The 21,239-nt window shown below is 40.5% G+C and overlaps 1 protein-coding gene across 2 annotated transcripts in view; it reads right to left on the minus strand.

The window, feature by feature from the left end:
- Nucleotides 1-21,239, minus strand: part of Kcnn2 (potassium calcium-activated channel subfamily N member 2) — a 133,517-nt gene that overhangs the window by 109,739 nt on the left and 2,539 nt on the right. Inside the window, exon 3 of one of the 2 annotated variants that reach the window (XM_076912683.1) lies at nucleotides 20,907-21,002. In XM_076912683.1, coding sequence (XP_076768798.1) covers nucleotides 20,907-21,002 — 96 coding nt within the window. Of the gene's footprint in view, nucleotides 1-7,160; nucleotides 7,186-20,906; nucleotides 21,003-21,239 lie in introns of those variants that run through there. The other variant, XM_076912684.1, reaches the window with a different exon arrangement.

Here is a 21,239-nt window from a genome sequence, read left to right on the forward strand (position 1 = left end):
CAGTGCCATACAGCATCAAATTAACTAAACTAACTCCAACTCTCAGTGTTGAAAGCAAATTAAGGGGCAGAGTGGAAAACCCCTGGAGGGAAGACTGCATTGGCATGAAGCAAGGTGGCCGGGTCAATGTCTGCAGACATCGTTTCATTCAGGCAACATACACAGAACAGATTAGAGTAACACATGTAAATTCTTAACCATTGCCACTGCCAATAGATGATGGTGGGGAAGCAGACTTGGAATAAAGTGGAAGGCCATTTTAGCCTTTGGTTGTAATGTTCTTTTTCTCTTCTGATAAATAAAACCTAAGAGGAAAAGAAATGAAAAATTTGCCACTGCCATGAGGCACAAAGCTCAAAGGCTAGAAGAGAGAGCTATTGTGAACTGTCAGGGAGTCCAGCCTCAGAGTCCTCAGCACAGTGGCTGGGCCTTTCTTTTGGCTTTTTCACGTTCAACAAAAAGGCACTGTTGGGGCTGAAACCAGTGAAACTCTGAGGAAGAAAGGCAAAACCCCTAGAATGGCTCGAAAGCTCAAGCCCTGGCTCTGGGAAACACATTCCAGAAGGACGTACTGCAAGGAATGAAGAGCAACCCTGATCAAATTCCTTTACTTCTTTTAAGTTTTTCCTGTGCTAAGCCCTTGAAATTAGAATAGAGTCTTATGAAACATGTCAATCCCACCTCAATAAGAGTTAAGGTTAAGCAAAAATACACTCAATTGTAGTTACTGTTAAATTTTCAAACCTTCCTTACTAAAAATATTCTGTTTAGCTTCTTAATGACTGCAATGGTTGTTATATTAATACTTCCCTGCTTAGGAAGAAATGACAAAACAGACATTAAGTGGCAATTCTGTCAAAATTCAAAATGCCTGTAATTAAGCCCAAGTCACTGAGACTAATTCTGAATAGTCATGTGGTAGGAGTAATCAAGATGGATGTTGGTTATTTTTAATATGTGTTTCCAATTTGTATACTTTAGATTTTAAAATCAGAAAAAAAAATTCTCTCCAGTGGTCCATTGAAGAAGAAATAATGTGTCCTAGGGAGAAGTTTCAGCTGTCAGGAGCACTGGATGTTCTTCCAGATGACCAGCATTTGATTCCTAGCATTCACATGGGAGCTCACTGAAACTCCACCTGATGTTCAGCTATCTGAAACTTCAATTTCAGAGAATCTGATGGACAGTCACCTCTCTGGCCTCCACTGTCACCAGCAATCACATGGTCCACAGACATACATGTAGACAAAATGCCCATACACATAGGATAATAAGAATAAAGTATGTGCAGCCAGTAAAACTTTGCCAGAATGACACGTGAACTGAGCATAAAGGCACCGAATAGTAACATGTACAAAGTTCAAAGTATAGCTTGCATCAAAGTACAGAAATCTCAAGAATGACATTGGTCAGTCTCTCCAAACAAAAGAATATCCAAAAACATCCATTCAGTTAAACATGCTATCAAAAAAAAAAAAAAAAAAAAAAAAAAAAAAAAAGTCAGACCAAAGGAATGGGAGAGAGAAAATGGCAAACAAACAAAAAACAAAACAACAACAACAACAACAAAAAATGCACAGTACACAGAAAAAAGTTGGCCCCTCCATTCAGTTGAAGTCAGGTTTGGGAGAAAACATTCTGGGTGTTTTTAATTCAAACAACATGTTTAACATTATTATGGAGATTATTAGAGTTTTCGTTTTTCTGAACTACCACCTGCTTAACTCCTATGGGAATGTAGTTATAATAGATGAGAATGCAAGAGAAGAAGCTGTCACCCCTATAAAAAGGAGCTCACACAGACGTCCAAGAGTGGAGTGTCACTGCAGCACAGCCTCAGATTCCTCCAGATTTGATTTCAGTGGTCAGCATTCTTTCCTACCCTGTACTTCACTTTCACGGGTAATTGAGTATTGGCTTCCATCCCAACACTATGGACATCCCTGGAGACAGATGAAAAAGACTAAACAAGACATATTTTATGGAACAATTAATTATGGATAAAGATTATTCTACTACAGTTTTCTTGAGTCAACTCTGGTGGACTTCGGGTAACATAAAATACAATTTGGAGCCACGAATCTCCTTTATCTATATTAAAGTAAACCAAATGTTTGAATATCATGTTTTCTAGAAGTGGTTACATTTTGGCCGTAACTGAAGTAGAAAAAAATGGAACAACTTTTCTAACACATTCCAGATAAAATTATACCTAACCATTCCCTTAAAAAAGAATCTCTGAAGTTACAGATCTCAAGATATGAATTCGATTCCCAGTTTTGCAACTTGCTAGCTGAGTAGAAATTGAAATGAAGTTGGGTGTATAGCGTACTTAGAATAGAGCTTGGCCACGGGAAGTATATTAGTTATTCTAATACTTATAACTTTACTTTCTCAATGAATGTCATAAAGGCTGGAACAACAAGTCCAGAATGATTAGTCATGATAGCGATTTTCTGTCCCTTCTGATACTTCAACCCCAAAGAGTTAAGGGGGTCCATAGTCTTATAACATCTTTCCTCATCTTACATTTCCTTCTCAGACCATACTTATTCTCATACAATCAATCTTTTTTTTTTTTTTTTTGGTTTTTTTTTTTTTTTTTTTTGGTTTTTTTCAAGACAGGGTTTCTCTGTGTAGTCCTGGCTGTCCTGGAACTCACTTTGTAGACCAGACTGGCCTCGAACTCAGAAATCCGCCTGCCTCTGCCTCCCAAGTGCTGGGATTAAAGGCATGCGCCACCACCGCCCGGCTCAATCAATCTTTTAACACAGTTCCTTAAAGAATATTCCCTTGGTTTCATCATTATCTTTGCCATCACATAAAAGACAGGGAAGAATACCATTGAAAAGAGAAAGCACTAATAAAGGGAAGGGTGTGGTGCCAAGATAGAATTAGAGGCAGCTCTCCTACGATGCCTGGATTGAGAAGAGTGATGGGGGGAAAAGAGACACACTCTATCCTAAGGACAGAGATGAAGGGCATCCAAAACTACAATGACAACTTGTCTAGATCCATGAGCATTACCCCATTATCACAGGATAATCTAGAACCTGAACCATGAACAATGGTTCGGGTGAACAATGTTAACCCTGCAATCCTACCAAACCCAAGCATTACTGTCAGATATGATGTAGACTGACTCATTCCATGTCTCCCTCTAGTTTAGTCATAAAAATACTAGATGGCAGAATCACATGGCACAATCAACTTACGGGTCAGAGGGGTATACAAAGGCCCTTGGAAGGAAAAAATAGATCCAGAGAGATTAATTCATTGAGTGATAAGAGCTCTGTTATTCAGAACCAGAAACACCCATAGATGCTGCTCAAGAAAGGGGAAGAGCAGAGTATATGATGTAACTGAACAAGGCTTCACTGAAGAGGAGTTACCTGGTTAATGAGTGCTGAAAAAGCCAAGATAGTGCTTTGTAAAGATGAAGATGTCTAAGAGGAGACATCACGGTCATCTAACAAATAGGATTAAAACAACAACAACAAAGATGACCAAGGAGAGGTCTCCACTTTCTGTTACATGATCAGAACTATCTAGAGCTAACCTGTCACTATCAGGGCCTTGATTTCCGTGGCCTTTCTGAAATAAACCACAGCATGTGGGTAGATCCATTTCCACAGTTCCTTAAACCAAGTCTAACAAAGCCTATCTCTTTTAGTACAGTTATAAAGATCAGGAACAAACCCCTAGCTCTGATTTCAACCAATGACAGCTGACTCTAAGAATCATCCATCCTAATCATTTAAATACAAACTAAGTACAAATAGTTCATAAAGCTAAATTTCCTTAATGATCTCAAACATTATAGCAGAAAAACACAAAGGCATAGAAAGAGCTTTCACTGAAGAAAGGCATGTTTGTTAAATTCCTCTCAGTACATTATATTGTCATCCCACCTCCTCTGAGCTGGTTTGGTTCAAAATTAGCCTCAACCAGCCTTTGGTAAACTGAAGAAAAGGGGAAAGGATAGCTGACTGACTCTACTTAATAGAGGAAGCCATAGAGACCATTTACACAGCTCCCAGGCAATGACACAGAGGAAACATGGGAGAAGCTATTTCATGGATGCTAACTAAAGAGCAGGGCCATGGGAATGCCCATCAGATTCACATGTGACATCGGTCCTCATGGGACTAACAACTGAGTTAGGCAGCGTCTGACCAGTCCTGTTGTATTAATGACCTCCGTTAGCTGAGACTGGAGGTAATCATTGTGTCCTGAATTTTTCATCACTTTCTTACCTCGATACTCCCAGACCTAGCCATGGTACAATCCAAACAGAGGAAACTCACGAGAAATAGATCATGCCTGTCATGGGTAATAATGGTTAAGGTGACACACATGGGGTAGTTCTTGTGACTGCTGTGTCCAGCACTGACCTATCTTAAAGTTTCTAATACTGTGATGAAGCACTCTGTTCACAAACAACTTGAAGAGAAAACGATTTGTTTCACTCACAGTTCATCATTGAAAGCAGATAGGACAGGAACTCAAACAAGGCAGGGACCTGGAGGCTGGAGCTGATGCAGAGGCCATGAGGCAGTGCTGCTTACATGCTGCTTACAGGCTTGCTCCTCCAGTCTTCTCAGCCTGGTTTCCTTTAGAACCCAGGACCACCTAGCACAGGAGTAGCCCCATCCACAGTGAGCTGGTCCTCACCTATCACTGATTAAGAAAATCTCTTACAGGCTTCCCTACAGCCTAGTCTTACAGAGGCATTTACTCCATTGAAATTCCCTCCTCTCAGATGATTCTAATTTGTGTTAAGTCAACATAAAAACTAGCCAGAACAGGACTAAAAGCACCCCAGGATTATAGATGACCAACTAAAGCTGTGAGATGTTGATAGGCTTTCAAGAATTGCTAAGGCAATATTAGAGAAATATGTGTTTGAACAACTTCTGTTTCACCTGGAGCTTCCCTGTCCCTGCATAAACTGTTTGTATGTTTGTTTGTTTGTTTTTGGAGAAGAGCTGAAACACAAAAGATGTTAAGGTTAGGCAGAGATGGCTTCCTGAAAGAGGTAACTCCGGGAAATTTTCAAGGACTAGCAGGATCTGAAGAACCTAAGGAAGGAAGGCATTCCAGACTCCGAGGGCATGGAACAGTGTTAAATCCTTTGCGAATTTCAAGCAGTGAATGGGGATGGCTGGTGTTAATGGGCATCCAGAGACCATGTTTGGGAAGGAAGCTTTCTGATAGCTAGGCTGTGATGTGTCACAGTGAAACCACAGAGCCAGGGGTCATTGTCAAATGGTTGTGACATTAGATTTGGGGAAGTCCTTCCTGCAGTAGCAGGGAGGACAGAAACACTAGAGACTGTATTAATACACATGAAAACCGAGGAGGGAAAGAGCCAAGGTGAGCTTCCTAAGTTTTACATACCCCTCTGAGATGAAGCCAGACCACGCTGTGGAAGTATAATTTTATTTTATTGTTTATTTGAAGACTCAGCAATTATATTATCTGCACCTCCCTGGATACTGGCTTTTAAAAATATTTTGCATTGTTTGACAGTTCCATACATTTATATAATGAATAGTATTTGTTTTTGCCCCTCCTCTCCTGGTGGGACTCTTCTCAGCAAGTATCCCTCTCATTTTGATGTCTCCTTTCTGTGTGTGACCCGCTGGTGTAGAGTGTGGGTGGAAAGGAATTTACTGCAGCAAGGGCAATCATCACTACAAGCCTGAAGAAACATGACACCCTCCCCTAACAATCCGAAATTGTCAATGATCCCCCAGGGAGGATAGGGCCCAATGGGCTCCCCCCTACATATGGTGAAGTGTTGAAGGGCCCTATTTTGTGCATGTCTTGTGCAAATAAAAACAGCTGCAGTGAGGCAATGCATTCATGAGCTGTAATGACTATGTCACATCCAGAAGACATGTCCATGTTACACTAGTCTCCCTTTTCTGAGTCTTCCCAGCCTTTCTCTTACACAGTGTAGCCTGAGCCTTAGAGGGGTGGTAGAGCTATGTTATTTCAGGCCAAGCCTTCAACGTATTCTCTGCACTCTGGCCCTATTGTTACTTAAGACGAGGTTAAATCAGCTTAAAGAAAAAAATGCGAAGCTACTATGAAATGCTAGATGAATACTAATGTATGCAATAAAATTTGGCATATAATAGAAGATGCCATATGTAATATCTAAAAATGATGAAATTAATATATCTTCAAATATAGAGAATACATCACATATCAGCATATCATATATAAAACACTGTACATATTATATGTTATTATATATGCTTGTATTAGGATACAGGCTAGATGAACAGCATATGCTATAAATAGCACAAATATAAAATCCTTGTTGAATATAAATTCAGTAGAGGTTGCAGGAGAACCTGAGAGCAAGCAGGAAAGTACTGCCACCTGTTTGCAGAAAGCAGCCATGACGACAAGGATACCACAGGGGAAGCAGCTAGGGGAGCCAATGGTGTGAGAGAGGGCACAGAGAAGATCCAATGGGACAGGAGAAAGTCTTCCCCAAGGCCCTAGGTAGTGAGTGGTGGTGTCCTGCCCCAAGAGCAATGTAAGAGGCAGCAAGGAAGCCTAAGGGAGAGACTAGGTTAGTTGGGACATGGGAAATGCCCCCTTGAGACTATGAAGGGGAGTGTCCAGCAGTCAGCGAAAGGTGGAAGAGATTATCTCTATGAAATATGCCTTTAATCGGTAGGAACGGAAGTCAGCAAGCAAACTAATAAAGTACATGTGCTGTCAGACAACCAGACCATACAAAATTAGGCACTCTTCACTACTTCCCACTTTGGGATTAGAAACAGTCAACCAGAAAAGGGGTTCTAAATATAAACATGGGAGTTTCCCTTACCAAATGAAGCCACCTATACCAACAGTGGCACAAACATTTTACCTAGCCAGAGACACTATTGCATGAATGAGTGACACAATATCGCATAAGACTGCTCTTCCCTCACAGGCCTCTCTGACTGGAAATTCCAGTGCCCCAGAAGCCCCTGCACACAGCCGTTGTATTCTTGCTTGGTGGTATTAATTTGGTTTGCAATAGCACGTCACCTCACATCCAGAAAACTTGAGAACTCAGGACATGGTAGAGGCCTTACACCCAGAGATTTACATTTTCCACTCTGTGTATCCTAACCCTCAACCTACCACCATACCTTAGTGTGAAGACCAGAGCCAGAAGAACAAAACAACTTGGTGTAAAAGCAGAAGCCACTTGGTCACGTTTCTCCTTGCATTTGTTGATGCTTCTCTTCTTTAACCTAGAAGTTGGTGAACTGTTTCTTGTGACTAGAGAGTAAATATTCTTCTATTTTGCTCACCATGTGGTCTCTGTTGCAAATATTAGATTCTGTTATCAGAACAAAAATGGAGCAATATTCTAGTCCCCTTAAATGTGCAGGGCCATGTGTCAGTGAGACTTTAGTTTTAAAAACAAGTAGGCCAGATTTATTGAGTTTGGTCAAGGACTAGAGTTTGCCAACTTCTGCACTGATTAATTGACCATTTGCTTTCTTTGCCTCTAACCTGGCCGAAAGGAACTTGGTTCAGTTCCCTTGAAATATATCCCATAATAAACCTCTTGTTGGCTCCTCCAGAACTTTAGACTCTAGAGTTTGTTTGAAAATGATGATGGGAGAAGAGGAGGGGTGAGAATTTCCTGAGCACTGTGATATGCTGAGTGCCATGTCAATTCTTCCTAAGCACAATCTCATTAAGATTCTAGTACATTCCAGTGATGGGCACAGCCACTCCCACTCTACAGATGAAGAAAATAAACCTGAGGCTGGCAATCCCTTCTGATCACACAAGAGTGAACCCAGATCTTTGGGGAGCCAGAGCCAAAGTCCTCAGTGTGTTGCAATCCAGAGGCACATGTGAAAGTCTACGAGGTGTATACTGGGTCTGTCCTCCTACACAATCCTCTGGGGGTTTCTGTTTAGTGTTGTGACCCACACCCTGTTGAGTAGTGGCAGGCCCAGCCAGGTGGTATCAATCACTTCTAAGCATTGAGTCTGAGATATTTTAACATCCAACATCGATCCAAGTACAAACGACAGATGCGATCCACCATGACTGGAACATATTATGCTTGTGCCTACTTTTCTACCCTTTGAGGATGGTGGCACACCCAAGAGGATTTGAAACCACAGATCATCACGCATCCTCAAGGATGCGTTCCTCAAGGACCAGAGGCAGACTGAGAATCCTGACGTGGTTGGTAGTCTCAAAACACAACATGTGTTTCCCCAGAATATTCCCAAATGAACACAGGTCGAGAGGCTGAAAGCAAGCATGCCAAGTGGATGGTCTGTGGAGAACTGTGCCAGGCAGGGCTGCTCCTCAAAGGATTCCTTAGATAAACAGTCTAATGATTTTTACAAAGTATGGGACAAGGGGGCTGGGAGAGGAGGAGGAAAGGGAGTAAGAAGAGGCATGGAGGGGGGGGGGAGGTGCACAGGCACAGACACACACAGAGAGACAGAGAATGTATGTTTTTTTTAAAAAAAACAGGGAATTGATCCTAAGAGCTCATGATGCTATGTAATATTGGCAGGCTCTGAGCTTTCACTGCTCCTGTCCAGTTTCCTGAGTTCTTAAGATGGGGGCCGTCATCAACTGCTTAGATCCCACAGGTCATCATGGACACCACCAGAACACAAGGGAGATGGGGACAAATCACTTGAAGCTTGCATTGAGCCTGGAATGCAGCCAGAGTGTATCCCGCATCGGTATGTGAGTCCTCTGCACATCTCAGCAGCCTCGTGGTCCTACTGCTTACTATGTTGTTGAACTTTGTTCCTGTGCAGCAATACATCACAGCTTGGAGCCTGAGGATGCACTTGCTTCCACTCTCCATTCACAGACAGCATCTTGTTGGGCCACCTACTATTGTACAGAGATGGCTTCTTGCTGCAGAGCTCAGGCTAGCCCACTGACTACTCAGTGTGCTCACTGAAGGTTGTTCTAATATGGGTTCCAGGGACTAAGTTCAAATCACATGCCCTCCTTCCCTCTGTGGCTAGCTGTATAAAATCTCAACAAGACGTACTTAACAGATAAGATACTTTTATAAAGGGCTGCACTGAAGCAATCTGCATGCAGCATGTCAGACTGAGCAAGACAGTGGACATGACAGCAGGAGTGTCGGATCATGGTCCTTCAGTGTAAGGAAAGCACTCAGGACATATCCAGGGATGAGAGGCACAATGTGGTCAAAACTCAACAGCTGAAAAGGATAATTGTTGTCAAAAGGGACAAAAGAGACTGTAAAATAGATATCCTGAAAAGAGGGAAGTGGATAGAGAAGAGAGACCCTTTTTGAAGGACATAAATCCACAGGAATATGTGAATACCAAATCAAAGAATGAAAAATAAAATGGCTTTCATTCATGAATACAATATTGTTGGTGCCTTTGCTCTTTTTTTTCCTCAAAAAATAAGCGTATCAGATATCACTACTGCTTAAACCTTAGTAGTCTGCTCAAATACATATTCATTAAATATCCCCTTTGATATTGCCAAGAATAGTTAAGTACTTGACTAAAATACTAATGAGGAAAAAAATAAAAACTTAAGAATATTTTCACAGCAGTATAAAGTTCACAATGTTACCAACATGTGGAAGCTGTCAGCTAAAGTTTAAAGCAATACCATGCAGAATATATGTGTATGAAAATATATGTTTGTATACATGTACGTGTGGATGTGAGTAGATACCTGTATGCACGGGTGTATATCAGATGTTTTAACTCAAAAGACAGGGACATTTTGCTCTTTGATATGAGAACTTGATCCAAAGATGAGATTCATTTCCTGTAGGCAAAGTTCCCTGCTGCAAGCTTCTAAGAGTCAGTAATTCCAGTGTCAAAACTTCATAGCTAATTCTACATAGATCGAATTTCCTATCGTAAGACTCGATTGAGTAGATATTTAACAGTAGCAGACACTGAAAAACATAACTATAAAAATTCCATGCCCATCAGTTTTATCTTTTACCTCATATGCATACAATCTCATCAATAATAGGCTGTTGTAGCTTGCTTTCCTGTGGCTATGAAAACCACTGTAATCCAAAGCGACCAGGGGAGGAAGGGATTTATTTCAGCTTTTACTTCTATGTAACAGTCCATCTCTGAGGGAAGTCATGGCAGGAGTCAAGCAAAATCCATCACACAATGCTCTTTACTGGCTTGTTCTCTCCCTCATTCCCAGTCAGTTTTCTTATACAGTCTGGGACCACCTGTCTAGGAATAGTACCTCCCACAATGGGCTGGGTCTCCTATGTCAACTAGCAATCAAGAAAGTGAGCCTCAGACATAGCCACAAGCTAATTTGATTCTGGCAATTCTTCAACTGACAATTAAAACTAAGCAGTATATACATAGGCTAATAATTATTTTTCAGGGTGTTAATATTCTGTTGACCATAAAACATAAATCCAATCCATGGATAAAAATCCCCCCCCCAACTATTCAGTAAAAAAATTAATAGCTTAAAATTAATACTCATATAGTATTTAACCTTCATAGCAATGTACAGTTTTAAGAAAAACACTGTTATTCAAGGTCAAACCCATAATGAGCACACTTTCTCCTAAAAGTGAAGAATACTTGTGTGAATAGTAATATGCAAATATTTATTAGGCTTTCCTTGGGACATAAATGCCTCCTGATAGAGGAAGAATATCCAAGTAACTAAACAAGAAGAGCGTCATACCCATATTCAAGCAGACAAATTAACAATCTCATTGTGACAGAAGACAACCACTACAGATAAATACAAAACTAGGCAAAGATGCTTAGAGTATTCAAGAAGGCAAAAGAGAAATATCCGCTGCGTAAATTTAACAAGTTCTGGGAGAACTTGTCTACCTGTTGAAGTTCTGAGTTTGCAAAGTTTAAAGCCCCATGAATTAAAAAATCAAAGTCCAAAACTAAACCAACAAATGTGCATTGCTCAAAACCAGAGTCTGGCGTAATAAACACTCAGCGACAAATCAAGTTCCCTGGTTAAAAGTAAACCAGTTGCCAAAGAGGGAAGGGGACATTTTGAGGTATCATTGGTCATGATTCACCAAAGATTCTCCCTGATTCTTTCAGACTACCAAGCACTTCTTAGTGCGTGGTGACACAGGATATAAAACCTTTGCTGGAAGTAAAGTTGGTGCAGAGATGGGGGGGTGGGGGTGGGGCTCCCTTAATTTAAATAACCTGTGGACTCACAGTGATTACAGACCCAGGTACTACTGATTGCTAAAGTTTACATGTTTGCCTAGGGCTGTTTTCTACCTCTGTCCTTCCAGCAGGGGGGTTTAATGCCAGAATTTTCCATTATCCAAATTATTCCCTATGCATACTTTTCAGAGTGCCTGCTTAACTCTTTTAACTCACTAGGGTCCTAATTAGTGGTGCTGAAGATGGAGTCAGGTATGCACGCTTGAAGGAGTTAACTCAGTGCTGAAATAGCTATGCTTCCAGGAGGAAGCCAAGCAAAGGGTGGGTCAGAAGTGTTCCTCGCACTCATTTACAGACAGGAAATCCCAACCTCAAAAGATGTGTTTGTTTTTTCCCTCAGAAAGAGGATTCCCTCACAACCAGAATCTGAATGAAATCCACTTAGACAGATGAAGTCTTTAATAATGTTCCTCACAGCCCAGAGAGGCAGGTACTCTGTCATCCACATTTGACTGGCAACGAAGCACAACCTCAGAGAAATTCAGCAACTTGCCCAAGGTCACACAGCTAATTAGTGATAGAACCTGGAGGGAATCCAGACTGACTGGCTCCAGAGGCAGGACACAAAGCCAGGAGGCTATGTTGTAAAAACTGTAAACAAACCAAAAGAGATCAGGTCGTTCTGTTCAGGGGGCAAGTTTATTAAGAAAAACATCAAAACTATAGCTTGGGGAGGGGGTAGGGCACATACTGGTCTTATGCACAATACTCAAAAGCTTTGCTGGTACCTTGGGTCAGAATATAGACCATGCCAAGTTGGTACCTAAAGAAGTCATTTGTATTTCCAGTAATTAAAAAAAAAAAAGTGACAGAAACTTTTGAGAGGATTATTCTATAAACTAGAGCTGTTTGAAATCACATCCTTTAAATGGATAGCTGGTTTCTTGATAGTTGATCCATAGGAAATCACCGGAGATACTCAGAGTAAGTTTATCTTCAAGGGCATTAGGGAGAACTTACTTTTAAAAATGCGTTTGACTTTTTTTTTAAAGATCTAAAAATCAGGGAAATAATTTAACTGATCACAGCTACATGGTGAAACAAGGGGGAAACACAGCTATTGAGAACATGTCTTGGCATAGAAATAGCATGAAAAAAAATACATCAAGAGAACTTATTTCTTTTATAGAAGTGCATAGCAAATGTATCCCCACTTACTCCATATGAGCCCAGTCCAAGAGGAAAAACTACCTTTGAGGCAATGGGATGTCTCGTCTGCAGCTCTTTTTACATTTTCCTATGCTTTATAATTTTCCGACACGTGAGTAGTTATTAATTGTATAGTCTAGAAGCAAACAGGCAACATTTATAAGACAGGAGGCATTAGGTCATCAAACATGTGCTAATGCTCAAAATTAGAAGCAAATCGTCCCAATGTCCTTGATATCCTTAATAGGCTGGGCAATTGTGACATTGCAGTTCACTTAAAATATGTGGCTTTCAGCAAGAGAACAGATACGTTCTCATGATATTCTTGGAGCAAAAGTAGAGAAATTGGGGGATGGTTAACAGTCAAGACACCCAGAGCTGTGTTACTTAATGAACAAGCAGGTGGTATACAACAAAATGAGGCCTAATTGTAGACCTTAGCCTTGGCTCTCTCATGCTAAGGGCATGGATTTCAAAGGTATGCTCTTAAAACTTTCTGCCAGTCCAAAACTAGGACAAAAGAGGTACACATGTCAGTGGTAAGTATGCAATCTCAGTAAGAACCACTGATAGGGACCCAGTGCTGCAAGAGAACAGAGCCCCAGTCGGTAGCCAGGCAAACTCCACACACCATCCACACACCCCAAGCCTTTCCAAACCTGAAGAAATGTGTGTCACATAAACACCAGAATTCTGACTCAAACAATTCTGAAAAGCTAAGACACTGCTGTGAGACCAACATGCTACTTAACAACGTCTGAAAACACAAAGCCAATCATTTCATCCAATAATGATTTTATAAGTGTCACGTGGTGACAGTTTCTGTGAAGCATGACCACTGGAGATCAGAGACAGCCGACAAAATTGGGGTACATTTTTGGTGATCCTGACTGGATACACTGGGTCATTTCTGATCTCATTTACAAAACAAATTCCCCAAAATGGACTACACCCAGAAAAATGTGATCAGGGGCATGCAAAACCCAATGAGAAACATTCAAAGAACAGAGCCAGGATTGGTTAACTGGGAGGTTATTTAAAGGGACCTAGGCAATGTTTAAAGGAGAAAGAGTCAATTTACTCTGCTACACTGGAAATTACCGTTTGCCGTTCTTTATCGCTCTTTTGCAATTGCAAAGCAAGGTCAGCAGTGACCTTCAACTTGCCAAATCTAAAAAGCCCGTCTGCTCCCCAATTAACAGACCTGAGCAATTCAACAGGGTGCAAAGTGCTCCTCTGCTTCTAGCACCCCATCTTGCCCTCCTCCACAAAGGCAGCTCTTTCTCTCTCTCTTTTTTCTAGTTCCTCCCTTACTCAACCTCCAGATGTCAGAAAACGATCTGACTGCCTCCCAGCCTTCTCATCTTGCTGTTCTCTCTCAGTGATTTCATCAATTCCTGTGGGCTTAAACAGTCTATGTTGATGATGACTAAATGTAATCCCCAGTACAGACCTTTCTTCCAAACTTCAGATTCTCATATACATATGTGTGTGGATATAGATATATGCATATCCATAAATCTGAATAGTTTCAAATATATTACATCGATTCCATATCCTATTCTTCACTGTGAATCTTTGGGTTTTGTTTTGTTGTCTTGTTTTCCATTGTTGGTTTTCTACCGGGGCAAAAAGTCGAGGTACTGGAGATGCCAGTCAAGTCATGTTTTGCTATTGCTGAGTTATATTCCCAGTCGGTTCTTGTATGTTGCAACACATGTTGTTGTTAAGTTGCCTAGGCTGGGCTCTAACTCTACTTGTAATAATATAAGCAGGACTCAAACTTGTGATCCTCCTGCCTCAGCCCCTGGGATCCCAAGAGTGTACCTAGCTAATCTTTCCTTCTTCATACCATGAACTCAGCTTTTCTAGATAGAGCCCCAGAAGTGATCTCTGCATTGGAGCTTGCCTTGCAGGTACCTCAGACCCATGAATAAGTCTATCCTACAGTGACCTCACTTCCGATGTCCACCATTGCTACACCAGTCCAGTGAGGACCATCTCTCTCTACAGCACAGCTTGCCAAGACTGTCACTCAGGCTCCTGGTCCATTTCCTCAATGTAAGATAAAACAATCCTACTGGAGCATTAGGTAAGAACATGAGTCTCCTCTCCTTTAAACACTTCAATGACGTGACAGCTGTACTAAAAATCCTTACTATGGCTTTGTGAGGGTTCCATAGCAAGTCCGTGTACCTCTTCAGATCCTGTTTATTACTATTTTACATTGGGCTACAATGATTTAGTTAGCACAGGATACCCCTCTTAGTCCCCAGGTCTTTCACAGGTCTTTGCTAACACAGACTGATACTGGCTGCTTCCTTCTCTCTGTGTGACAGTTTAAATACTACTTCCTTGGAGAGTCCTCCCCCACCCCATCCTTCTGTCTGTCCATAGCCTCTTTTAATCATCATCATGGTTTTTACCAGATGTGCAAGGATTTGTTTATTTAATTAATGTTTCTGTTGTCTCCTTTCTTCACGTCCTTGGAGTGTCAGCTCTACAACAAAAAGGAGCTTTCCATATTCCTTACCATTATATACGAAAAGCTCACATTTTTATTATTGTTACTTTATGCATTTTTCTTTTGTATTTTGAGACAGGAGTTTTCAGTGTATCCCAAACTAGACTTAAAAGTCACTATATGGTCCAGGTTGTCCTTGAATTCAACAGTAATCTTCTTGCCTGTATCCCTGTGTATACTGGTATAATAGATATACACACCATGCTTGATTGGAAAACTTCAATGCATTGATTATGGACTGAATAAAAGCAGTCTTTAACACAAAGAAATCTATCTCCAGCCTCTTCCAAACTTTTAAAAATGTTGTCTAATGATGGAACAGACAACCTGGCAGGAATAATGGTCACATAGCCGCTGGTGAAATTCTTCTATTAAGATGTCATAATGGACATTCTCAGGGTGGGTAGTATACGGGGCTAAAAGGTGTCTAAGGTTAGTCCTCTTTGTGTAAGCAGTTTAATATATTTTCAAAGTAACAAATAACATATTATTCCCTGATAAAAAGAAATTCTCTCTAAAAGAATCCTATAAACCCACATTCTGACCAAACATGATTTCTCTGGCATTAAATCAATACATGTTTCCTTAGTCTACCCTGCCAAGTGTGGTCTGGGATGATGACAGCCCTCAGGGCCCCTTCCTTCCTCCTACACACAAAGTGGCCCAGAAATGGGACAGATGGCCAGGCAAAGCCACTAGTGGTAAACCTGAAGCTCCACTCTCCATTCATTTGTGACGCTGCTCTGTAAACACACCAGGATCACTTTATTTAGTGCCGCATCCATTAATAATGCAGAGATCTTTACACAGGCAGGTGGAGAAAACGAGTCCTGAGTGATTTCGTTACTACAGTATACGCATGGGCAAAAGGCTTGAGAGTGCCACTGTTACTGATGAGGAGGTGATGGGCACTATAGTCTCAGCCACTGACCTGCTGGTCACATGACAGAGCAAGTCAGCTTCCCACCCCAGCATCTGTGGAGCCGAATGGTCCCCCTGTAGCCTCAGCTTCCATCTGCTTCACAGACACAAAAGTACCTAAGTCCAATCTAAGATAATTTCTAACTTTTTAGCCTTTTTCACCTTCCATAACCTCATTCAAACTATGAAGCATGTTACAGAGGTATAATAACATTTGAGAACACAGACACAGGGGGCCTAGTCTTTCTGAAGGGAGTTTTGGTATTAAGGTTCAAACATAGAATCTTGTTAATTCTGGGCACTGAGCTACACCTCTAGTATTAACATTGAATTAGCAATATTACTACTAAACTGTATAATTCCCCTATATAGGTGTGTGTGTGTATGTATTACATATATAATATGAATATATAACAATAATATAGATACATTATTATCCTATTAAATACTACATATAAATATATATAATATACACATAATATATACATTACATATATTAGTAAGTATACATACATATATATGTGTAATATATATGTATGTATATATATATATATACATATATATATATATATTAGAACTCCAAATTACTCATCAGCATTTATCTCAAGCTGACAAAGCAATACACAGAACTTTATAAAATAGAAAAGGACCTATCTGCAAGAGAAGAATGAGCCAGGTCACTAGGTACTAATGAGAAGGAAGCACCTCCAAAATGCATTACAGAATAAAAGCAAGCTCTATAGGAATATAGTTACATCTAAATATTTGATTTTATGCAGCTGAAAGAATGCATAAGACAGTTAAAATGGTTACCTCTTAGAAACAGACTGAGTGTACACAGAATGTAACTTCCCAGTTTTTCTAAATTCTTCTGTGCCATTTGAATTATGTTTTGTTTTGTTTTGTTTTGTTTTACTTTTTAAAAACAACAACAATTATAGGCAGGGATTCTAGCACGGTCTCAGAGCATCAGCCTTCTCCCTGTAGCAGTGAGAAAGCCAATGTCTCTCCTCCATTACAGGGAGCGCACAGAGACTAGCAGCTAATAAGCAGTCAACCCTCCCCAGCTGTCCAAGAGACAGGCAGGTCACTGAGACCCCATCCTCAGCAAGTGCTCCTCCTCATGGGCCCATGGTTCACAAGTGAAAAGAAATCTTAATTTCAATATTTCCACTTATAGAACTACATAATCCATCTCTAAAAACCAAACTTGGAAGAAATGCAGAGGAATTCCATTATAAATGAGCTAAGGAAAAACTAAATGTTTCCCTAGTGCTATTTATTGTGTAATTACATTACCAAAGAAAAAGTACTTTCCAATTTAATGTATAGGACCTGCCAGTCTTCTGAGTTCCATAAGACCCAGAAAGACCATTTAGCACTCCGAGGGACTTCCTTTCTCACTTCACAGTCTTGCTTTGGCAAGTAGAAAAATACTAAACAGATTATTTTTATACTAAAGTTGTTGCCACGAGAAAAATGGTATGGAGATAAAGTTGAAAAGATTAAATGAAATCCATATTCAAACTTTCTGAATGATAAGACTTTCACTTATCTTTATTCTGCTAAAAAAATTTATCTCCAGCCCCACCGCAGGGGTGAAAACAAAAAAAAAATGTCTCTGAAAATCCTGCTTCTGTTTTTCTCTGCTATTTAACCTTGAGACAATGAGGTAGAAGGCTAGATATTTAGTATCACACACACACACACACACACACACACACTTCAACTTGAATTAATAACGATCCTTTTAGTCAACTGCATTTGTCAAAAGATGGTAGTTACATAGGTAGGCATGGGTTAAAGTTTAGTTATATATTTGCTGTATTCCTGCACTTGGGTATGGGGTGTCTGGATTGGCTGATGCAGAAAGCAAAGCCAAATACACATTTATAAGCATTCTGACAAAAAAAAAAAAAAAAAAAAAAAAAAAAAAAAGAGTAATTTCAATTTTGGTTGTGAGGACTGAAAGTAATTACTGAGAGAACTGTATCTGTAGCCCATGCCTTGAGCTGTCTGTGGTACTGAAAGGTGACCCCAAAGCTGAAATGTACAGGTTCTCCTCAAACCTCCCCACCACACAGTTTCATTCCAAGCACTTCTACCCATGAGTCACCTGAGCCATTTCATGTTGCCACATCGTGTATAAACATTTTATCAAAGGTCACACTGAGCCTTGCTTTCCAAGGTTCTCAGTGAAAATGTCAGGGCTTTCCTGGGCTTGGGTAAGGAGGGGTTCTCACAGGCAAGATGTTGGGACCTCAGTTAGAACACTTTGCCTGAAAATGACATCATGCACCAGTAACTCACCCGGGCTGTCACTCTCCAATCGTCATACGTAATATGCCAAAAAGTAAAACATAAAACTTCTCATTCTTGATATCTCACAGTCAAGGACATGCTCCAAAATGCCAGCACTGTCCCTGCACTTGCTGCCTTACCTCAGAGATAAATCAGTATATTTGGAATTCTTAAACAATATATTTAGAATTCTTTAAATTCTGAAGTGACTATTAGCCTAAACAATTATATGGAAGAAATACACATCCCATGGAGATGTGGATAATGCTAAAAAGACACAACTACTAATTTTCCATAAAGATCATAACCACGCCCACCCAGTTTTTCTGAGCTTCAGGCTAAAGTATTATGTCCATTGGATAAATGAGAAGCTCCTGCCTTTTCCTGGTTCTTCTTGACTGAGGGTTCAGAGTTTCCATGTGCATTTGTCACTTCCCGTTTTGTTAAAAAGAACTTAAGACATTGTAAAAAAAAATCTTATTTTTGAATGATGTGTGTCTGTGTGGGTATGTGCTTATGAGTGCGGGGGCCAGAGGAGTCCCCTGGAGCTGCAGGCAGCTGTGTACCACCAGATGTTGAGTGCCGGGCACCTGTCACAGTTGCCTGCAAGAGAAGTTCATGCTCTTACCTGCTGAGGCCATTTTATTTAACTTTAAAGAGGCACTGCATTCAAGAATAATGATTTTTTTTTTGTAAAAGCTGTATCCAAAATAACTAGACATTATTACCCAGGCCTCAATTTTATAGTTATCATAGTAAACATGGCAGGTTAAGGGCCAGCAATAGATCATAAATGAGCCTAGCTTTAAAACCTAACATTCTTGACGTTTGAGTTATGAACAGTAAATAAATTCACTGTGTATTCTCCAAAGGACCAACCCTTGTTGCCCTCTGCCTTGTGTTACACTGTCTAATCAACATAATAAAAATACATAAATTAGCGAATGAGGGCAGTATTTCAAGCATAAAATAATCTTAAAATATTTTGTGTTTATTAGTGTCTGTACATTTCTAGAATTCTTAGACGGCAGCAGAATTTGTGGATGCTTAAGTAATACTTAACAGCTCCTCTCACACCTGAGTTACGTCAAAAAATCGCTCTAAAATTCTTAAAAGCAACCCTCCACCCCAATGGATGCTTGTTTATAAGTGTTCAGGACCAGCCAACACTTGGAAAGCTTAAGATGAATAAACGCATAATCGACAAGGTATCTCATTCCAGCATGGTTTAACCAAACCACTTTGGTCTCCATGCCAAATCGTCTAAGCTATTCTTAAGAACCTATAAAATCTCAGAGTAGCATTATGAGCTGCACCCTGTTCATAAACTGAATTCTTGTGTCTAGAGGGGAAGCCCAGATGAAGTACTCTCAATGGTGCAAGACTCTTGGTGAGTAGCTGGGCTCAGGAGGAAAACTGAAGGAAGCTGGGAAGGCAGTGCCCACTTTCAGGCTGGGCCCCTTCCGACCTGATCTGGCAAGGCTACTCACTTCCTCTGACTGTTTCCATCCAGAAACTAAGTCAAAGAATCATTTCGTATCTTCCACGCTTCAAGTCAAAGTGACTCTGGCTTAAAGCACAGCAGAGTACCACAGAGGACCTCTGGAAGAATCTCAAAATGCCACTATCATGAGGACTGCACTAAAGAATCTATATACTGTCCTAATATTAAAAATCGACCATGTGTACTTTAGTCTATCACTACCCACTCCAAATACTCTCATTTCACCCTCCATCTCTGTAGGCATCCCTTCAAAAACACATTTTTCAAAGTTTTAACAAGCCAGGAAACAAAATGAAGTCCTTTTTCCCCTCCCCTCTTGGAGTTAGCTGTATCTTTATTCTGTTTGGACAGTCATTAAAACTGAATTCTTCTATCTTTTCTGTGAACTTAGTAATCACTAATTTAAAAAGAACTTAAGTTAGCTTGATAGTAAGCTGCCTCACAAGTCCATACGACATTTCCTCTCCAAAGACAGTCTAAACCTACAGATTTCAGAGTCCAACCCGTCCCATCAGTGACTCATGATGGTTCTAAAAACAGTCTTATAAATTCTAATCTCAAGAACATCAATCTCATTTTGAAGACACTAGTTATCTAAAGTGTCAAACTTTAAGACTTAATTGACTGTGGGCTAGAGAAACCCACTAATGAGACCAGCAGTCAACTCTCATAGAGCAAAACAAACCTTTTCTTATTCAGAGAGCTCTAAGGGCTGCTCGGACTAAACTAGTGGCTATATAGGCTTTACTAACTAAACAAGCTGTTGTAAAATGTGTTAGAAGAGAAGGAGGGTCCTCTTCCCATGTTGATAGAAGCGGTGATGAACTAATTTTCTTTTATTATAATTATCGGCAAGGCAATACAGATTGGCAAGGCCTCCTCCCCTAATGACTTACTCATTTTAAAAAGATGTCTTAAACAAGAACACACATTGCTGCACAGACTCAGAATAGTGTCTATCACTCCTTTAAAAACATTTGTCTGGTGGAAGGAGATCAACCTAAAGAAGTTGGGGGAAATCGAAAGACTATCAGCTATATCTCCAAAACGTGTGTGCCTGTTTACACGCTCTGTTGACTTGTTTATTTGTTGTTTGTTGTTTAGTTTTCTGAAAGGACAGGTCGGGTGCTGAGATAACACTGCTTGTGTCTTCTGTAACCTCAAGCAAGGACACTGCTGCTTGGAAAGGGCCCCTGCTGTCTTGCTTCTCCCCTATGTTGTCAGCATGACTTTTGGTTATTCAGAAAAACAGCGGAGCCTGTGTTACCTGTATTTCCCTGGCGTGGTACACGATGATCAGACCAAGCAGGATGATCGTGGAGAGACTGATAAGGCATTTCAGAGCTAAAGAATACAGCGACGCCTGCAACACAGTTAGATGGAACACTTTAAGAAAGAAGCACTTTCAATCACTTTCCAGGCCATAAGAGTTAGTTCCGAGCACGTGGACCTAAATTCAAGAAAGGGGATTCAGGAGGGGGGCAATCTGTCTTGGCTCTGGGATGCAGGTTATTTGCCCATAAAGCCCTGTGAGAGGAGCCAGGAACAAGGGAAAACTCATGGGTTGGCTGCGGGCTACGCACCACCAAGGGCTGAAACA

Source organism: Arvicanthis niloticus, chromosome 14 (assembly GCF_011762505.2).
Source record: "Arvicanthis niloticus isolate mArvNil1 chromosome 14, mArvNil1.pat.X, whole genome shotgun sequence".
Lineage (NCBI taxonomy): Eukaryota > Metazoa > Chordata > Mammalia > Rodentia > Muridae > Arvicanthis > Arvicanthis niloticus.